Below are 14,715 nucleotides of genomic sequence, written 5' to 3'. Positions count from 1 at the left end.
CTGAGCATCTGACCTGTCATGTTCACGACTCTCTAGTCAAATTGGTTATTTCCCTACGTGGGCTCAGACCAGTAGCTTGGCTCACTTTACCAGGCTACTTTGCATGCTGATTTTCATGTTTTCATGTTTTAAACTGTTCTAGAATGACAGAAAGATAAAATTGCAAAAGGAAGGAAAGGATTTTATGGTGGTTTATAGAGAGGGCTGAGTCAATCACTGATTTTTCAGCTCAGTGACCAACCTGAAAAATCTGGAAAAAAATAATCATTTTGGGTCAACCGGAAAAAAAAGTTATTCGTTTTGTTTCATTTTCGGGTGTCGTTTACCCCTTTTAAAAATAAATTGAGCTAAATTTCAAAACAAAAATGGTCTGAAACATAACATTACATTTTGAAAATGTCAAAACAAAATGTTTAGACATTTGGGGGGGGGGTATCTATTTTTTTGGCTGAAAATACAGTACTCACTGAATTCAACCTGAGTTTGCAAATAGTTTTGGTTAACTTGAAACTGTATTTTTTGGTGAATAAATTGTCTGAAAAATTTTGCCCAGCTCTATTTATACACAAGACTGGGAGTCAGGAGACCTGGATTGTCATCTCCCTTCTACAGCTTCTTCACCTGTAAAAGGGGGATTGGGATTAAAGTCTCACTGCCCCCCAAGTGTGTTGTGATGCTTAATTCATTGATGTGAGCAAAGTGCTCTGGGATCCTCAGATGACAAGAGCTGGAAAAATGCAACGTTGTTACAAACGGAATTTCCTCCAGTTCTTGACCCTTGGGCTTCTGTTCGTATTGGAACCATTTGAAGGTTTTCATGTCCACCTTTTCTAGATCCAGTATTGTCACTTTAACGATCATAGAATCATAGAATCATAGAATATCAGGGTTGGAAGGGACCTCAAGAGGTCATCTAGTCCAACCCCCTGCTCAAAGCAGGACCAATTCCCAACTAAATCATCCCAGCCAGGGCTTTGTCAAGCCGGGCCTTAAAAACCTCCAAGGAAGGAGACTCCACCACCTCCCTAGGTAACGCATTCCAGTGCTTCACCACCCTCCTAGTGAAATAGTGTTTCCTAATATCCAACCTGGACCTCCCCCACTGCAACTTGAGACCATTGCTCCTTGTTCTGTCATCTGCCACCACTGAGAACAGCCGAGCTCCATCCTCTTTGGAACCCCCCTTCAGGTAGTTGAAGGCTGCTATCAAATCCCCCCTCATTCTTCTCTTCTGGAGACTAAACAATCCCAGTTCCCTCAGCCTCTCCTCATAAGTCATGTGCTCCAGCCCCCTAATCATTTTTGTTGCCCTCCGCTGGACTCTCTCCAATTTTTCCACATCCTTCTTGTAGTGTGGGGCCCAAAACTGGACACAGTATTCCAGATGAGGCCCCACCAATGTCGAATAAAGGGGAACGATCACGTTCCTCGATCTGCTGGCAATGCCCCTACTTATACAGCCCAAAATGCCATTAGCCTTCTTGGCAACAAGAGCACACTGTTGGCTCATATCCAGCTTCTCGTCCACTGTGACCCCTAGGTCCTTTTCTGCAGAACTGCTACCTAGCCATTCAATCCCTAGTCTGTAGCAGTGCATGGGATTCTTCCGTCCTAAGTGCAGGACTCTGCACTTATCCTTGTTGAACCTCATCAGGTTTTTTTTGGCCCAATCCTCTAATTTGATCAGGACACTTTGAGAAGTATACTTGACATAGCTTTAAAAACAGATAGTCTATTACATTGTGTCATAATAATGATACTTAGCAGGTGCTAAAGGGATCTTCCTTCATAGCTGATGGCCACTGGCTCTCTTTCAAGCACCAGATCAAGTTCAAATGTCTCATCCTCACCTTCAAAGCCATGCATGACTCCCATTCCACCTCAGAACTTGCCTCCTTTGCTCCAACAATAATAGCTTCACTGCTCCCTTACTTTCCTTCTCGCCCTCCTGTCAAATCAAGACAGTGAACTTGCTGCATTGTTGGTGTCTCCTTCTATTTGTTCTCCTTGGACATTCCAACAAGCACGTTTTTTTGTTCACAGAAAGGGTCGCAAACGCTCATGTGACTATTTATTCCTGCAGCCATCTTGAAAGCTCTTTGTGAGTCAAGGAATCATCCAATCAGAGAACAGAAACAACGTCATGTGAGCTAGGGGACCACCAACCACAATAGGTAAAATTCACCCCTGTGAAGAGGGTGAACATGAGGGCTCAGCATTACCGAAGTCCCACTGAAGCCTGAAGCCCTGGCCTAGGGACTGAGAGTTGTGCATCATTTGGGATTTACGCTGGTCCTCTACAGTGCACAGAGATGAATTGCTCCCTCCACGCCCTATATGATGCAACAGTCATGGGAAATGTTTCACAAGCCATCTATAGACTGAACATACAGCTGCATAAAACATCTACCCTGTGACTGTAAATAAGAGACAAACTGATTAAAAACAAACCAGTGTTTGGGGTGTGGATAATTTGCAGGTGTGGAATAAGTTCTTCCCTGTGAACGGTTTACCCAGCTCTAGGAAGTTGTTGCTCCAAATTCATTAGCAAACTGGGGTCCTGGAACGATGATACCAACTTTGTCTTAAACTCCAAAGCATTTTGTGTTAGCAGTCAGCTGGCAGGATCTCTGAACAAAAGCCCTAGGCTATAGCACAAAGCCACAAGAGAAGAAAGATCAAGACACTGGCTCATAGAGGGCTTTATTCTGAATCCTGCTGAGCAGCCATTGACTTCAAAGTGTCACTGTAGTCAGGTCCTCCGCCCACTTTTAATGTAAGGCAAAGCTTTCCTGGAGTGATCAAACAGCCCTCTGCAAATATTGGGAGGTTTTGACTAGTTGTTCATTCAGGCTTTGATGTCAACTGTCCTTGATGTCACCAGAAAAGTCCCACACCAGGTGAGCAGAGGAGCTCTTAACCAGCACTGGAATTTGCTTTGCAAAGTTTCTTTATCACAAGCTGCCTCACCTATATTCATGCAGCCAAATCTCCATTCCTGTTTGATGAGACCATGCAATTAGCTACGGAGCAGGAGTCAGAGACAGAATTAAGGCTTCCTGGTGAATACCAAAGTGCATTGTACTCAGCGTCCATTGAACAGATCCACAGTGCACAGCATCTCAGGAGGGACATAGTGTTATCACCAGTCTGTTGGAGGCTAAATGGTGAGAGCCAGTAGTGCTGTCTAATCCTCACGACTCTGGGTTGTGTTCCTGACTCGGCCACGACCCTGCTGCAAGATCTTGGGCAAACCACTTATTCTCTCTGTGCCTATTTATGTACCCATATGCCCCTCTTACTACAGTAGCTGTGCACCTCACAATCTTTAATGTATCCATCCTCACAATGCCCCTGTAAGGTAGGGAGGTGCTATTATCTTCCCCTGCCGATAAGGCACAGAGATTTACCTAAGATCACACAGAAAGTCTGTGGTGGAAGAGGAAACTGAACCCAGGTCTCCCAAGACTCAAGCTAGCACCCTAACCACTGGACTATACTTTCATCTCTTAAACTGCCTCAGTTTTCCCATCTGTAAAATGGGGACAGTACCACACCATTATCTCCTAGGTGGCAAGGAAGCTTAACTAATGTCTGTGCATTGCTTTGAGAACCTTGGATAACATGTCCAGGAGAAGGGCAACTATTTAACAAGAAAACCCAGCTCATTTTGATTCATACTGCAGGAAATAAACAGGCCTGGACCAGCTGCAGCTGTCATGCTTCACTAACATCTGTCTGCAGTTCTGAACAGCTTGGAGGGAATCGGTCTTATTCATTCTGCGCTGTCTGTCAAATACATGCAGAGCCTCAGCGTCCGGTTTCACTCTTCCCATAGGAAAGCCCCAGTGCTTTGAAGGTTGAGCGTGACCTGATACATTGATTTGTGCATTGGTGTAGGGGAGAGGATGCAAGTATACTGGCGAAGTTAAGGTGGGTTGGGGAAGTCCCCCACACATCTCAAAGGCCAATACAGAAAAGGCTTGGAAACCTTGTCTACAATTGTGACGGTGTGTAGGGTACGTGTCGCTGCACACCGCAGTGAAAGGCAGGCTGCGTCCACACTGCGTGGTGTGTTGTACACATGGCAGTGAAAGGCTCTGGCAAAGGCAAGGAGCTGCCGGAGCCTCTCCCTGCTGTAAATGGAGACTTTCACTGCGGCTGGGAAAGGTTCCAGAAGTGCGAAGGCAGCAGTGTAGACATGGGAGACGCTGCACGAGCATGTAGACACCCATATAGATATATAGCCTAGAGGTTCTGGCATGTCTATATTCTATTCACCTATGCAATGCCTCAGTGTCTACATTGCTAGTTACACCCATGCTCTCGGGGTGTGCCATGTCTGTACTCTGCACACCGCTGCAAGCGTAGGCCTATGTGAAGACACAAGGGTGGAAGTCCTGAGATACTCGGGTGGATGGCACTGGTTAAACATGACTGGATAAAATAGCGAGAAGAGAACATGTCAGAGCACAAATTCCCTAGCCAATGCTATCCCCTGGGAATGGGTTGTTAGCAGGAGGAACTGGGGAAAAACCTCATGTGATAAAGCAAATCATTCACTTCCTTGGCAGGAGTTAGGGGACCCAAGGACAGCACAAGCTGCTGGATGGATGCTTTTACATATTTCTGCCTGGCTGGGTACTTATATGGCAATCCTCCCCATAGCATTGCAACCATGGGTGGTTTTGAATCATCAGAATACCCCTGAGAAGCAGGGGAATATCATGCCCTTTTTATAGATGGGAAACTGAGGCAGAGGGTAGATTAAGTAACTTGACCAAGGTCACACAGGGAATCTGTGGCAGGAACTAAAACCACTTCTCCCAGGTTCCTGACCTGGGCCTTTGCCAATAGACCACCCTCCCTCGCCCACACTGATTCTTTTCCTAGCACCCCATTCCTATATCTTCAGAAGCTGCAACGGTTCACATTCTGAGGGCAGGTTGGGATTTAATTCAAACAGTTATTTTGCTGGCTTACGAGACCCTAGAATGAATACATTGAATTCTTTAGCCTTTGTTTCCTTCATCCCCAGTATCAGGTCTTGAGCATATCCACTCTGCCTAGACATTTACAATACATTGAACTGGGTCCAGCTCCCATTTGAGCTTAATGCACCCTTTCAGAATGGACAGAATAAGAAAGGAAGAGAGGGATGGTGAGGTGAGGTGCTTGCAGATTGGTCAAGACAGATCCATTTACTAGCTCTTCAGTCAGGGACAGTTCAGGAGATTGAGCTGTCCCTATACCTGAGCTGGTGCCAAAGTGACAGTCTAAATGTGACACGATTTATCACTCATTGTCAAAAGCGATCAGCTGGTAAAATGTTTTTAGGTCAGTAACCGCCTGTCCTTTAATAGGGCATTAGACTAGGTCACCTCAGATCCCATCCCCCCACAACTACAAGAAATAGTATGACAGCGTGCTTCTCTCCCATCTCAACTCCCTCCCGCTTTCCTCCCTGGGGATGGGGAAAGCGTAAATAGGGCCCAGATGGACCAAACCTTGGAGTCCGTTAGACGGACTCTTCTGAAAGACTCTTCCTCCCAGTACACAGTAGGGTGGCCTCTGGGCCGTCTTCCAAATGAGGTTGGAGTGAGGGATGGATTCTATATTTCCAAGCAGCTTGCCCCTCCCTGGACAAAACCCCCATAGCCGAGATTGGCAGAGGCTGAGCAGTAGGATGCACAGAAGCTGGTGCCTGCCAGCGTCTAATGCTGGGAAGGGGGCATCTTCCTGCATCCTCTCCTGTGGGGTGAACCTATTTCTGAGTCGAGAGAGATCCAAGCGGTGAGTTCCAGAACCCCAGTTTGATCATCCACAGAGCTCAAAGGGGTTTGAATCCCACGCTCTGGTTCTGAGCGATGCATTCTGAGTCCAGCTCCAGAGCTGAACCTGCCCAATGCAGGAAGAGGTTCAAGTTTTACCCCTCTTTGGGGGTGCTGACCAGTATGTCAGAAGCAGGGATAAGTCCATCAATGGCTATTAGCCAGGATGGACAGGGATGGTGTCTCTAGCCTCTGTTTGCCAGAAGCTGGGAATGAGCGACAGGGGATGGATCACTTGACGATGACCTGTTCTGTTCATTCCCTCTGGGGCATCTGGCATTGGCCACTGTTGGTAGACAGGATACTGGGCTAGATGGACCATTGGTCTGACCCAGTATGGCCATTCTTATGTTCTATGGGACCCTGCTTTATAAAGAGGATCTGTAAACACAGAAAAGAAGACAACATATGAAAGTGAATGGATCCCATGTTAATAGCAAAGTTCTTGAGAGCTGGGGACAGGGCTGTGTGCGATAATCCAATCTCAGAACCTTTGACCCGAGCAATGCAACTTCCCTGCTTAACTACACTCAGGCAGCATAAAGGGCCCCCTCAGAGAGAGCCTGGTTTCTACCTCACTCATAAAACCAATTTACATAGGGTGGCTTGTTAACATTTTATTAACAGATTTCTTCTCCCCAAGGCTCTCGGGAACCAGCACGAGACAAGTTCATGCCAGGTGTTACTCCACTAAAAGAATGGAGGAATGGGCCCCGTGTGGCTTGCGGCTAGAGCACAGGACAGACAGGACTCCTGGGCTCTGTCGGTGACTCATTTCAAGAAAACCATTTAACCTCTATCATAATAATACTTTGCATCTTCCCCTCCAGCATCTCAAAAGTGCTCAATAAACCGTGAATGAAAATGACAGGGCTCATGATAAAAAATGAGTCTCCAAAATACCAGTGTGAGGCTGGTAAGGATGGTCCCCATTTTGTACGTGGGGAAATGGAGGTACAGAGAGATGAAGTGTCTTATGGGAGGTCACACTGCAAATCTAGGGCTGCAGGGGACCTCCAGGAACAGAACCCAGCACTCCTGACTCTGACCACTGGGTTTTAACCAACATCTCGCTCTAGTCTGTAACTCAGAGTCTCCATCCCTAAAAGCCAGGGAGAATACTACTTACTTACTGTACAAACTCTCATCCACCCCTGGCTGCGGTGGCCTTTGTGGATTAGTGTTTGTAAAGTGCTTAGCGATCCTTAGGTGCACGGCCCTGTAAGAGTCCAAAATATGACAAGTGTTCCATTGTAAGTCTGGCTGAAAGCGAGAGTGCTCTTCTGTGGAGCAGAGGGGAGAATAGGACAACAGCTCTATACTGTATCGATGTATCACACTCTAGAGCATGGGCAACTTTACCCCGCCTCACTCTAGAATTGCCTTTACCTTCCGACCCCACCCAGAACACAACAGAGTGCGGCAGCATCACTAGTTCCCAAAGAAGTGAAAGGGGGGAAAGGAAGCTGATAAATCTAGGAACCACTCCAATTGTTTTGCTAGCCTCAATACAATTCCCCTGGCAGAGAGAGAGAGAGATGTGCCAGACATCCTGATTTTTGCATTAGTGCGCTCTCGTCCTTGTGGGAGACAATCCTACGGAAGTGGATCATGTGTTTTCACCTGCTTACCAATTATCTGTGGGAGGAGCATTCAGCTACCCTGTAGCATTTGCAAACAAGTTCACAGAGTCCAGCCAACTCCCTTTCCTGCCGAGAACCTAGATTGCTGTCTGGACTATAGAAATATAACAACAGCTCCCCCAACAAATAAAAGGGCTCAATGACCAAAGAACTGGAGAAATGAGGGCATTGAGAAGAACAGAGAAGGCAGATTTACCAAGCCACGAACTAGCCGAGATTCATGGACAATACTCTCTTAGAAGAGGGGAAAATAAATGAGCGATTGTTGCAAACAACGTTTCTTTAATAAGCTAAAGAAAGGGGTGAGTTTGTTTGCTTTAAATATTGTGAAGGGGACATGGGGCATTTTTCCAGGTAATTGAATAATTCAACATGAAGGAAGTAAGAGATCATTGCAGATGAGCCATGGGTCTTGGAGGAAGGGAGTAAAGACTCCCAAGGAGAAAGAATAAAGCAAAGAGGAACAAGACCTTGGTCTTGGTTCAGGAAAGGAGAGAGGTAAAGGCTGTCCGTGAAGATGGATAAGTTCCGAATGATCTTCCAGTTCCTCCAGTCCAATCAGGAATCTTTCATGAATGGCATCTGTGGGATCATGGCCCTGGCCAGCGCCCAGATGTACTCCGCCTTTGATTTCAACTGCCCCTGCCTGCCGAGTTACAACCTGGCGTATGGCATGGGCATCCTGTTTGTGCCCCCCTTGGTCTTGTTCCTCCTGGGCTTTGTGATGAACAACAATGTGTCCGTGCTGGCAGAGGAGTGGAAGAGGCCCACGGGCATGAGGCAGAAGGACCCGGCTGTCCTGCGCTACATGTTCTGCTCCATGGCCCAGCGGGCCATGATCGCACCCGCTGTCTGGATCTCCGTGACACTGCTGGACGGGAAGTGCTTCATGTGTGCGTTCAGCACCTCGGTGCCAGTGGAGAAGCTGGGGAACGGGAGCTACACAGGCCTGTCGGAGAAGGAGATGAGGAGGATGCTGGCCCGCATCCCCTGCAAAGAGATCTACAGCGGGCAGGAGCTTGTGGCCAGGGAGGTGGCGGTGAGATACCTGCGCTGCATCTCACAGGTAAGGGGGGCTTATGCTATATGGGCTTGGTCCTACCTGGATGGGAGACTTTCAAGAAGAAACCCACGGTTGCTGCAGGAAGTAGTGTTGGTACCTAAAACAGGGGGTGCTCTTTCTTTGGGGTCCGCAGTGTGTGTCTGAGCATGGTTCCAGGGGGTGCTGTCTTTTGGATGGCATGTAAATCTGAGGCCTTGGCTCATCATGACCATTAACTATCCCAGGTCAGGTTTTTTGGAAGACTAGGGTTGTCAGCCTCAGTGTCTCCTCCTAGCCTAATTCCAATGTGGGTAGTTAGATTGTGCCTTCCTAAATCCCCCCCTGACGTTTCAGTTGGATTCAGCTTTCACAGTCACTGCCTGTCCTAAATTCTTGGGGAATGTTGCTGTGCACCATTAAATGGATAGCCATGTTCCACTCCAGAAGTGGCTGCATTTCGGCAGGCAAGTGATCCATACAAATCCAGGGCTAAATTCAGCCCCTGGCATACTTGGGGCAATTCCCCCTAAAGTCAATAAGAGTTAAACCTGCCTACATGAGAGCTGAATTTGGCCAACTGCCTATTCTGACCAAAGGACCCTACCTCTGCAAGATATTCTTTTATCAGAGGAGTCTGGGACCACATGGCATGGTTGTCAGAGAGCAGAAATGCAGGACATTGGCCTTCAAGGAGAACAAGAGTTGCTTAGTGAACTGTGAACCAGGGAAAGGAAGATTTTTTCGAAGGGTAGCAATTTCTGGTGGAGACATTTCTCCCACACAAACTGGCCTGGGGAGTGAGGACCCAAGTGCAGGGTTCTGATCTCAGGTCCCCCCATATGGAAGCATTCGAGATAGCCACTGGGCTGCTGGAATCATGATAATTTGGTCACACTTTATATAGCGGTTCCATTTATAAAGGGTTAATAAATGATTAATAGCTGTTTTAATAAATGGCTAATCAGATTGCTAGAGTCAAACAAGTCACAGGTTGCTTATTAGCATGGCTTATCTGACCATTTATAACGACCTATATTCCTTTATGTCGCTAATCTGCATATAAACAGCTATCAATTGTTTCAATTCTTTATAAATGGAACCTTGATATTAAGTGACTGATCATTCCTAGCACAGCTATTGCACCTTCCACCTGAGGATCTCAGAACACTTTACCTGCTGTGGGGCTCAGACTCGGATGGGCAAGTACCATTATCCCCATTTTAAATACAGAAATTGAGGCACATAGAGGGGAAGTGACTTGGCCAAGACTACAAGGCAGAATCAGTGGCAGAGACAAGAACAGAACCCGGCCTCCAGACTGATTGGCAAACACTCCCCACCAGCTGGTGCGTCATTGCAAAAGAGACAGTACCTGAATATAGAACCGATGCACAAGCCCAGGAAGGCTGCGTTAGGCAAGTCCAGTTTGCCCTTCCTGGCGCTGACAACTGGGGTCCAGCAGGTTGGCAGGGCACAAGAAAGCCTGGTCCTAATGCAGGCCAGAGGCCAGACCTCTCTATTGCCATCACTGGAATTTATTAATTAGACTGAAGAGAGCCTAGCTGCTCCTGCTCATTGAGGCTGGATATTACTGAGGCTAACAGCTTAGCAAAAAGAGACAGTTGTCTGAATAAGGGCAGCATCTGCAGTTACACAGGTTGGATAACCAATTAATAAGGACTATTGATCCTCATGCTTCAGGACACGCCATTAAATGGCACCGTATGAGCAGGTGTATGAAGGACACATGGGAATTATCAGAGACAGGGCATTGGACTAGATGCACCATTTGGGCTGGTCCAATTGATGGTAATTGTCATGCAATGCAGCTGGAGAAGTAAAGGCATGTGCATGTATGTGTGGAAATAACTAATCTAAACCCAGGTACAGGGACAACGCACAAATGGTCTCCTCATTTGCAATGTAAACATCCCCAAATGCCAAGTGACCCAGTGCCAAGCCAGCCGCATCAACAAAGCACTTCCCGGCTGCTGCTCTCAGCTTATTTGTTCCTCGTGGTTTAGAAAGGATGCAAATACCCTTGAGCTTTTCATTGGGAAGTGTAAAATCCGCCCCGCAGTCTAAGCAAGATGATTTGCCTTGTTACTGGGGTTTAAGTTCTGGCTGCTCCACTTGATTTTATGTCTTAACTCTTTAGAGCAGCGATTCTCAGACTTTAGCAACCCGAGGATCCCCATTTAGATTTAAAAATTTCCACGGACTCCCAAGCCCCCTGCTCAGCTCCAGGCCCCGCCCCCACTCCACCCGTTTCCCCAAGGCCCCACCCTTGCCCCTCTTCTTCCCTGCTTCTTTCCGCCCCTTCCCCCAAACGCACCCCATCCCCTGTCCTCCCCCTCCCTCCCAGCGCCTCCTACACGCTGCTGAACAGCTGTTCCACGGCATGCAGGAGGCGCTGGGAGGGAGGGGGAGGAGTTGCTCAGCAGGGCTGGCAGCCCTCCTGGAGTAGGGTCCGCAGACCCAAGTTTGAGAAACCCTGCCTTAGAGCCTTTATTATTCCTCTGCTAGGAGACCAGCCCCTGGCAGATGATCCATTTTCAGGTAATGCTGTAATAAATTCATGTCAACCTCCAACTTAACAGTTGTTACTATATTGCTATGCCACACGCTGGGGGTAGAACTCCTGCTATCAAAAGAACAGGCTCCTACTACTAGTGCAGAAGGAGAATCTCCATTAGCTGCTAGCAGTATAGAGCCTATGACACACACATGTCTTTCTGATTTCACTAGTAGGAGGCAGTGGTACACATGCTTCCATACTGCTGTAATATAATGTAATATAATGCTCTGCTCTGGTTCGGTTCCTGTCTATAGTGTCAGTATAAATGCTGAGTGGTAGTACATTTCATAAAAGGGTATTTCCTGGTACTTAAAGGACTCCATTAGAAGGTGGGCATGGTGTCAATCTATCCTTGCATTCAGACTGGTTTTGTAGCCATTCAGAGACCAATATAATGCCCTCAGCAACTCCAGCTTGCTTTTCCTTGGGGGTAGAATCAGTAGCCAAGGCAGTGATCGTCACCTGACCTGCAGTCTAACACTCTTCCCATGCTATATGAATTGCAGACCTAAACATGGAGGCTGCACGCTCCCTTTGAAACTGTTAGTCTGTCATGTCAAAGATCCAGATCCCAGTGCCTCCCTAGTAGAGTCTGTCATGTTAGAACAGGGCAGCACAAACCCAGGACATTAAATACAAAAAACTCTGGTGGAAGTGTAGGAAGGGCTTAATCTTTAAAGACTATGGCCTTTTAATCCCATCTCTCTGGTACAGGTCCTCCATCACCACAGCATCCAAGCGTGGATTGACTGAGCCAAACAGCAGCATCCTGCATGAGGCATCATCCACATTATCAGGAGGCAAACTGAGGCACAGAGAGATTAAGTATCTTGCACAAGGGGACTCTGGGGCAGAGCCATGAATTGACCCTTGCCCAAGGAACAAAGCAACCAAGCCTGGTCTAGCATCTAAATGACAAGACCATCCCTCCGCCAACACATGTATTGATCTGTAGAGTCTGGAAAATACCAGCATTCGAACACAAGAGAAAAAAGACCGTAGGACTTGAACTATGTGAGACTTTTGCTTAGAAATGTTTGGTGCTTTGGAGTTAGAGCGGGCGAGGGGCCTGAAGTTACCTACAAAGGTTTTCTCCATCCCAGGCCTAAGAACTGCAGCATTTAACCCTTCATAGCATGAGAAGGAAGTGAGAGCTCCCTGGCCTCCCTCAGTCCCAGCGAGACCCCTCAGCAGCGTAGCAGTTTCACATCTGTGCTGCTAGCCGATACATTTTCGTTGACATCTCTAGCAGAGGCTCTAGGGCAGAAACGGATCCGCAGCACAGCAGGGAGGGGCAGCTCTCATTCCAACTCACCTGTTACCTTTCCCTTCCTATCACAGGCACCCTAAACAGAGGCAGACAGACACACACACTCAGTCCTAAGGGGTACCCTTTTCCCCTCCAGATACTTCCAGTCCCGGAACGTTACAGATTTAGTTATTGAAGACAACTGGGGGAAAGGGTAGAGCCATTATCTAGAGAGAGTTGGCAGAGCTCAGGATCTGGTGAACCTTTCAAACAACATTTCCTCCCATCATTAAGACCATGCTGGCCATATCAGCCCCTCACTTACCTTAAACACTGTCCCACTCACGGTCCGGTTTTCCCTGTCAGCAAATAAAGCAATTCCTGTTGGATACGGACTTTGCGGTATGTTTAAAACAAACCAGAGTCTTCATAAGAGAGGGGCCTGAACTGGTGGCATCTGAACAACCCTGTGAGGTCAAGGACTTGGGATCAAGGACACGGTTTTGGTTGAGCCCAGCCCCACCCTTGGTCTTTCTTGTTGTGACTAGTTTGGTTTCCCACCTTTCACCCCTGCAGGCTCTGGGCTGGTCCTTCGTGCTGCTGATGACCATGCTGGCTTTCCTTGTCAGGGCCCTCCGGCCCTGCTTCACTCAAGCTGCCTTCCTGAAGAGCAAGTATTGGTCCCACTACATAGACATTGAGCGCAAGCTGTTCGACGAGACCTGCACAGAGCACGCCAAGACCTTCGCCAAGGTCTGCATCCAGCAGTTCTTTGAGGCCATGAACCAGGACATGGGCCTGGGGCACACCCACTCCCCTGAGGCGGCTCCCTCGGAAGTGGGGGAAGAGAAAGAGAAGCTACTGGGCATCACAGACCAGGGGACTATGAACAAGCTCCTGAAGAGCTGGCACAAATGCAAGCCGACTCTGTGCCTCCATCAGGAGGTGTTACAGAACGGGAACAGCTGGGTGGAGGAAAATCAGCATCGCAATCACATCAGTCTGCCCAAGAGGGAGATTATCACCTACTATAGTAAAGTGTGAGGATGGGCTACAGGAACAGAGATCAGGTGTGGCCTTAGAGATGGCCACCTAGGGCTCCCTTTCCAAGGGGTACCCCAGTAACATTGGGACCATTATGGTCACTCCAGAGAGGCCAGTTCAGAGCACCTCTTCCCCACCTACCCGTCCCTACTCCACGTAGCTGAGCAGAAACAAAAAGACCATTTGGAGGAGCAGGAGCTGCATGGGGTGGGCTGTTGAGCTGAGTAGGGAGAAGGGAAAATGAGCACCAGATGCCACCTTCAAACAGGCTGGCATGACAATCAGGTTTGCAGGAAGGACCAATGGCAGTGCAATTTCGCCTCTGGCATGCCTTGTATACTCCAGCCTGCAGTTCATAGGGGGGGTTGCCTCTGAGCTGAGCAATAGAGAATGCCTGGCCCCAGCATTTAGTTCTGCAGCCAGTAATTTCAATTTAAAGTCTAAATCCACCGTGACAATGATTTCTTCATACAAAGGGCAACTACTGAGCGCTTGTCTATACGGGGAGTTTAAACTGGGCTAGATGGAGTTAATGTGGTTTGAAAACGCTTGCATGCGCACAATGCAATTCATTGTAGTGCACCGACTACACATTTATCACAGGACACTGTAGTCCTCTTTCAAAGTGAACTAACTTTGCAGCGAAGCCAGTTAGTCCAGTCTATTGTTCAAGTACACGCAATGCCGCCGTGCACTACTTTGGCATTCCTCCAACTGCTATCCCACGCTGCTTTGCTAGCAAGCATTATTGACTTGTCAGCTTACCTGCATAGCCTCCCCAGCTCGGGGGTTGAGTTGACCGGACAGCTCCTCCTGTGTACGACCTGGTGCACAGCCAGATTTTGTCCATTTGCTCCTGGATTCCAGTTTATCACAATAGCTGCAATAACACTGCAGAAACCCAACAGCACACCTCCAGCAGCCACTTGGAGTCATAGAATCATAGAATATCAGGGTTGGAAGGGACCTCAGGAGGTCATCTAGTCCAACCCCCTGCTCAAATCAGGACCAATTCCCAACTAAATCATCCCAGCCAGGGCTTTGTCAAGACAGTCGTGTCAAGACCCTGGATCTCATCACTCTCTGGGGAGGTGAGACATGTTGTGGTCAGCGACCAGGACAAAGATCTTCTTGTGAACATTGCTAGGCAGATGTCTGTGAGGGGCCATGACTGGGACGCCAAACAGTGCCAAAGAAAGAGCAAACAGCTCAAGAACACCTACATTAAAATGAGGAACAACAGGGACAAAATATCCAATGAGGGACACGTAACCTGTCCAGTTTTTGAAGAGCTGGATAAGATTTTACATAACCACATGACCCTGGCC

The 14,715-nt window shown here is 47.9% G+C and overlaps 1 protein-coding gene across 1 annotated transcript; it reads left to right on the top strand.

The window, feature by feature from the left end:
- Positions 1-7,541: 7,541 nt before the first annotated feature.
- CALHM1 (calcium homeostasis modulator 1) lies at positions 7,542-14,375 on the top strand. Its single transcript, XM_024213640.1, has 2 exons — positions 7,542-8,540; positions 12,920-14,375. Exons 1-2 carry the CDS (start codon positions 7,992-7,994, stop codon positions 13,385-13,387), a joined length of 1,017 nt encoding a protein of 338 aa, XP_024069408.1. The 5' UTR covers positions 7,542-7,991; the 3' UTR covers positions 13,388-14,375.
- Positions 14,376-14,715: the final 340 nt, after the last annotated feature.

This window comes from Terrapene carolina, unplaced genomic scaffold (genome assembly GCF_002925995.2).
Source record: "Terrapene carolina triunguis isolate 2854851 unplaced genomic scaffold, T_m_triunguis-2.0 Scaffold95, whole genome shotgun sequence".
Classification (NCBI taxonomy): Eukaryota; Metazoa; Chordata; order Testudines; family Emydidae; genus Terrapene; species Terrapene triunguis.
This window is presented reverse-complemented; position numbering and strand designations above follow the sequence as displayed.